Source organism: Falco naumanni, chromosome 4 (genome assembly GCF_017639655.2).
Source record: "Falco naumanni isolate bFalNau1 chromosome 4, bFalNau1.pat, whole genome shotgun sequence".
NCBI lineage: Eukaryota > Metazoa > Chordata > Aves > Falconiformes > Falconidae > Falco > Falco naumanni.
In genome coordinates, this window is record NC_054057.1 from 65,763,653 (window position 1) to 65,769,769 (window position 6,117).

General features: G+C 57.7%; 1 protein-coding gene across 3 annotated transcripts in view; it reads left to right on the forward strand.

Moving 5' to 3' along the window:
- REXO1 (RNA exonuclease 1 homolog) overlaps window positions 1-4,613 on the forward strand; it is a 40,483-nt gene extending 35,870 nt beyond the window's left edge. For all 3 annotated transcript variants that reach the window (XM_040591096.1, XM_040591097.1, XM_040591098.1), the window contains exons 15-16: window positions 858-978; window positions 1,738-4,613. In XM_040591096.1, coding sequence (XP_040447030.1) covers window positions 858-978; window positions 1,738-1,826 — 210 coding nt within the window. In that variant the 3' untranslated portion in view covers window positions 1,827-4,613. The remainder of the gene's footprint in view (window positions 1-857; window positions 979-1,737) is intronic.
- Window positions 4,614-6,117: the final 1,504 nt, after the last annotated feature.

The window sequence follows — 6,117 nt, forward strand, 5'->3', positions numbered from 1 at the left end:
GCTCTGTCAGATGTGCCCTTTTGGTCCTCCACAGGGCCCCTTGCTGCAGGGCAAGTAGCGCGTTGACCTGTTCAGCATCCTCAGTTCCTCCACCGTGACACTTCATACTAGAGGACAGCAAACCTCTTCTCTTTCCTGTGTGCCCAGGCATTTTGACCCAGACCTGGGACAAGGCAGGGCCTCCCTCCCCTTCACCGTGTTCCTTATGCCCAGGAGTACGAGCTCTCCTTGTCCCATTTCATCCTTGCTAAACTGGTGCTGGTTTAAAACTTCCTGTTGACTCATTGCTGACTGATGGGAGGTTTTCCAGCTGGTTTGCATCTTGAAGTTAGGCCTTTTCTGTAGAAGTGGTGGGATGGACGGTGGGTTATGTACAGTTTTGACTTGCGCATCCTTCCCACAGCCGTCCGCATCTTGAAGCAGTTGAAAGGCTGTTACAAGCTTTGTAACTGGTTCTTTGGCTTAGATTTTTGTTGTGAAAGACACTCTCAGAGGTATGACACCTTCTCTGGGCCCAGGGTGTTAAGGACTGACCTGTCCTGTCATTTGGGTTACACAAACTGAATCAGCCCCGAATTCCTGCTGCTTTGAATGTGCAGTTAGGCAGGGCTTTGAGGGCAGGTGTGTTGGCTGGCAGAGCACTGGGAAGCCTGTGTGTGTGTACCTTTCAAAGAGGAGTCATCTTTGATTCAGCCAGAGCCTCTTGCAAGACTGGTTGGGTTGGAGCTTGGTGACATTATTACATAAAGCCTGAGAGGCTGACCGGAAGATTGCTTTAGCATGGTTAATCCTAAGGAGTGTCCGTTCCCGTGGGAGAGGGAAAATAAGCATGTTTCTTCCCTGCTCCCTCCCTCCAGCTTATTCATGGCACAGTGGTGGATACTGCAATCGTCTTTCCCCACCGGCTGGGTTTGCCTTACAAACGGGCTCTCCGGACGCTGATGGCAGACTACCTCAAGCGCATCATCCAAGACAATGGTGAGACCAAGGAGGAGCTGAGAGTGAGGGTCTCCTGTCCTGTCCCACCTGGGTGTGGGCTCCTTGCACCTGCCTTCCTCTGCTTTCCCTCAGCCCCATCCTCTTGCTCCTCATAATTTATTTTTTTTTTTGTCCTGCATAATGTCTGGCAGTAACTGTGAATGGGCCAACATGTGAAGTCTCTGCCACAGACAGTTTCAGTTTGAGCCCTGTTCTGAGGACCAGCAGCTTCTTCCCTCTCTGTGCTGAGTGGGGACCAGAGAAGTGGTGTGGGAAGGCCAGAGGTAGCTCTCTCAAGGCCATGTCGTGCCCTCCCTTCTCTTTCTGGCAAACTGCGATTGACCTTATTGTTTGAAGCACGGCATGTTCCTTTCCATCTTCTTTGTGCACATTGTGAACATACTGCTGGGGAAACTGAGGCCTCTCTGACCGGCTACTCCATAGCCTGAGGGCCTATGGGCTGGCAGGACTTCAGCCCTTACTTTAAACAAGGGAATGGCGTCAGGCTGAAGTCCAGCAAAAAAAATTGTGTTTAGTGGAACTTCTACTTTACATCCATCGTTGTGGTCCATGGTGATCACAGCCACACCTGTGGCTGCTGTGGCAGAGGGCGGTGAGCAGCTGGGCCAGCAGTGTCAGGCAGGACCTCGTCTCAGAAGCCTTCCCCTGTGCTTTGTGCTGTGAGCCCACAGCCCCCACGCCATGGCGGGGCTGCCTGGGCCCAGGTGCTAACTGCCACCCTTGTCTTTCTGTCCCCAGTGGAAGGGCATGACTCCAGCGAGGACGCCAGAGCTTGCATGGAGCTGATGGTCTGGAAGATCAAAGAAGATGCTAAAGTGAAACGATGACTTGCGCTTTCTCTCTCTCCTGTTCCTCCTCCACCTCTTTGAAGCAGTGCAATAAATGCTCAGAGTAACACTGTCCACCTGTACGCAGCAGCATGCTACCCCAGACTCCCCGTGCACTCGCAGGTATCTATGGGACTTAAGAACTGCTGCTGGCGTAGCTGAACGGCACCAGCTCACTGCTTGCAGGTCCCTGTGTCCAGATAGTGGCTCTCAGATCCTCTTTGCTCCACCTGAGGGATACTCTGTGGTAAACAATTGCCTTGTAGGCATGGCAAGGTGGTTTTGAGTAGCCCAAAGAGAGAGAACTTCTTGGTTCCTAGGAGAAGCTTTTAGAGGTAGGTTGGATATGTGCAGAAGGATCTTTCTGGTTCAGTTAAAGGTAGATACTTGTGGTTTTTTTCCCCAAATGTAACTTAAATTGCCTCTGTACTCCAAAGCTGGTAGATTCCCGCAGTGTTTGGAGATGGGGGAGGCGGAAGAAGGTTTGGCAGGAAGCTGTAAAGTGAGTGGATTGCGTAGCTGGTGTGTGAATGGCAAGCGCCAAGGATCAAGCCATCTGGAAGGAGATGCTAGTGCAGTCCCACTGTGGAGGAGAAAGCCAGAGCTGCAGGAGAGGGAGGCTGTCTCTGAGAGCACATGGTGGGAGCAGCAGGTCGGAGAGGAATGTGATGGGGTCAAGGGAGTTACTGCCTGCTGTGATCCAGGGGATCTGTTCAGTGAGGGCTGGCATCCTGGTTCTGCAGTCGCTGCAAAGGGGGGAAACCACAAGTGTCAGCCCTTGCCTAGACCTCAGGGAGCCATGTGTGTAGTGGTGGGGCCGGGACAAACTGGGCTCCCAGAGCCAAGCAGCAGCCTGCAGCCTTCCAGGAGAGGAGCCGTGCTGGGGAGGACGGTGGGAGGAGCAGGCATCGTGTCTTTGTGGGTTTGGACAAACTGTCCTTCCCTGAGCTTCCAGCGTGTCTCCAGCAAGCTTTTATGTAGGGATCAAGGTTTTGGGGGGGACCAAGGTACAGGTGAGATTTCAGTTAAGGGTGGCCCCTGCAGCCTGCAGGACTTGCCACCAGTCTGTTCCTGATACCAGGGACTTGATGCAGGCAAAAGCAATAGGTACAAATTCTTCTTTAAGAAGAGCAAAAGACCCCATTATTGTCTGTCTGCCCCCCTGGACAAAAGCAACTTGAGAGTGTTTCTCACACTCGCGGCGATGGGGGCAGGAGCACAGGCAGCCTGGGTGGCTCTGGTGGTCTCTCTTCGCCCAGGCTCTGTTGCTGTCGGGGGGAACAACAGAGCAGATCCAAGTGGTCCCTGATAGACGAGGGCTTTTAGCTGAGGTGCAGGCAGCGGCTCAGCCTGTTACGAACAGCGATCACCTCGCCCCTCCCCGGCAGGACTGGCATTGCTTCCCCGTGGTGGCTGGTGTGGTGCTGGCCCCCGCATCCCTGGCGCGAGCTGGCTGTGTTGCTCTGGTGGCAGCGGGGCTGGGCAGCTGCTGGGTTTTGGTTCTTCTTGGACCTGGGTCCGGCTTGCTGCTTTGTACCCCCGCTGGCAGCGCTGGGCTCAGAGCCTGGGGCTGTGCCGTGTGGCCCCAGCACATCCTGCTGACCTGTCCCACCTGGTGCCCAGCGCGGAGGCTGGGCTGTGTGCCATGTGCCGTGTGCAGGATGTCCGGCTCGGGCCCCTCTGCGGGGGCTGGAGGGTGCTGGTGCGTGTGCGAGCCCTGGGGGCTCCCTGCCCCGCTGCTGCCCTCAGGGGTGAGGATGTGGCTCCAGTGCCTGACCTCTGCCAGGCCCTCCTGAAGCCACCGGGAGTCATGGGGACTGTGAGGGCTCCTGTTCCTGCTGAGCCCTCCCGTGTTCCCTCTGGCAGGCAGTGCCGTGGGCTCCCAGCCTGGTGCTTACCCCAAATTCAGGCCGCGCAGCTCCCTGCCAGCGCTCCGTAGGGCACGCCGCAGCCAGCTCTCCTCTGCCAAGCGCTGCCGTCTCCTTCCCTGCCATGGGGCTTCCGCGTGCAGCAGCCTCGGGACACCTTGTGCTGTCCCCCTCTCCCCCCATCGCCTGCAGGGAACGACGCTGTTCCTGCCCAGGCCCTGGGAGAGACGGAGAGGAAAGTTCAGTGCTTCCTAACCAGGGAGGGAAGGTTTGTTCCTGCTTCTGCCTCTTTCCCTTGTTTTTCCCCCCCTGTTTATCTTCACCCCCGGCTGCAGTGACAGCGTCCCTGGAACAGCTTGCCAATCTACTGTGCAGCCACGTTAGATTTCAAAGCCAGCCCTTGCCTTGAGGTTCCCCTGTTGCTTGACAGGCAGTGCCAGCTCCCTGGCTCTCCTGCAACCACCGCCTTGCCCAGAAAAGCCAGTACATTTCTAACGCGGACCTGGGGTGCTGGTGTCCCGCTTGGGGTGCTGGTTGCTTGACTTGATCCCAGTGCTTGGCCTCGGGGGAGGTGGAATGTCGCTGCAAGGTGTGTTCCTCCAGGCATGTGTCCTGCCAGGGCAGGGGACCTCGTACGTTTCCCCACGGTTCAGCTGGGACCCCTGAAAACAAGTTTTTTTGGGTGGGGGGTGTTGCCTGGCTTGTGGGATGTTGGTGGGAAGGCTGACAGCTCCCACCCATGCGGCTGGTGTGGGACGGAGCGGGAGCCGGACCCACGGGCTGCCCTCGCCTCCACCCCTGGGCACCATAACACTGTAAAACCAGAGGCTTGTGGTTGGTAAGAGGTTTTTGGGTTGTACATAACTATTGTAACCTGTAACTTTTTGTAATTGTTTTTAATAAAAGGGTGTTGACTAGATGCACGCTCTGGAGTCTGGGTCTGCTCTGCCTGCGGCCGGATTGGGGAGGATGGGGGCTGGAGCCATCCCCGAGGCGGGGGAGGGCCTGGGCAGGCTTCCCTGGAGCATCTCTTCAGCTTGCAGCCACTGCTCTTCCCTCCGTGTCCTCACAGAGTGGCTCTGCAGCATAGCCCAGCCGTCACCCAGCGCTTGTCACCAGCTTTGCAGCTTGGTGGTCCGTGCTTCTCCGCGCCACATCAGCCTGCGCCAGGAGCGGAGGGACAGGGGGGAAACCATCCCCAGCCGTGCCCAGCCTCGCAGGACTGCGAGACCAGGCGGTGCCCGCAGCACCTGCAGTGCCAGGGGCTGAACCCTGCGGTGCCCGCAGCACCGGGGCAGCTCCCGGCTCCTCTTGCTTCCATCCCAGAGCTGGGGCAAGAGCCCAGGAGCGGTGGCGTCCTCCGGCCACCCGAGCAGGCTCCCTACGAGAGCCCGTATCAATCTCTCAAATGGGGCAGGAATTAAAGTGCCAAGCGAAGGAGCTGATTCAGCACGGAGGAAGAGGTGAAGGTAAAAAGTTCAAATAAAAAAATAATAGGCTATTAGATGACCTCACTGGCAATGTGTTTTATTTAACGTGCCGGTGATGGCTTGGCAATGGCAGCGGTTCGTTAGGATGCTGTAAAAGTCACAGCTGACCCGTGTTCTCAGCCACCTCTGGGTGTGCTGAGCTCCTGGGGGGCCATCCCTCTCCGGGTGGTTGGTCCCTCTCCTCCCTCGATGTCCCCTTTTCGCAGGTCACCTGCTGCCGTGCAGGGGTGCCAGAAAGGGACTGACACCCCCAGGTGCCACCAGCCGGCAGGGAAGCCCTGTGGTTCTGCAGCTGAGACCAGGCAGCTCGTCACACGCAGCCCTGCATTTGCAGATGCTAACAGGGTTTGTGCGGAAGCCAGTTGTGTCCTGCAGCATCCTCCCCCGGCGAGGGGCATCCGCAGGGCATCTGTGTCACACCCTGCCACCGAGCCACCCAGCGTGGGTCAGAGGTGACCACACTCATCGATCCTCTCTTTAAAAAGCTTTTTACCACAGTTTGTCTGGAGCAGTGAGGGCTGGGGCCGAGGCAGGGGGATGAGTATCCATCATGTGTCGGGGGTCCTAAGGCTCAGGCAGGCAGGGAAGCTCCTGACGTGGTGACATCGGGGTGGTGAGGCCCTTTTGCCACAGCTGATGGGGACAGGGACCCCGCAGCAGCCCCTGTGCATCTGCTGCCTCCACACTCCTCCTCGCTCCAGACTTTTGCTTGGCTGGACCTGGGGTCTGCTCCCTTCCTCCCAGGGCGGCAGTGGGGGGTGCCCGTGCCCCCACCATGGCCCCGGACCCCCAAAGTGCCCTGCAATGCAGGCGTACTACAGTGCTCCCCAGACACGGGGGTCCCTGTTCCCAGCCCTAAAGCTGCACAGGGTGAGGTGGGTGATGCTGGTGTCACCACAGGGACTGGGGTCATCCTGCACCCTCCAGCCACTG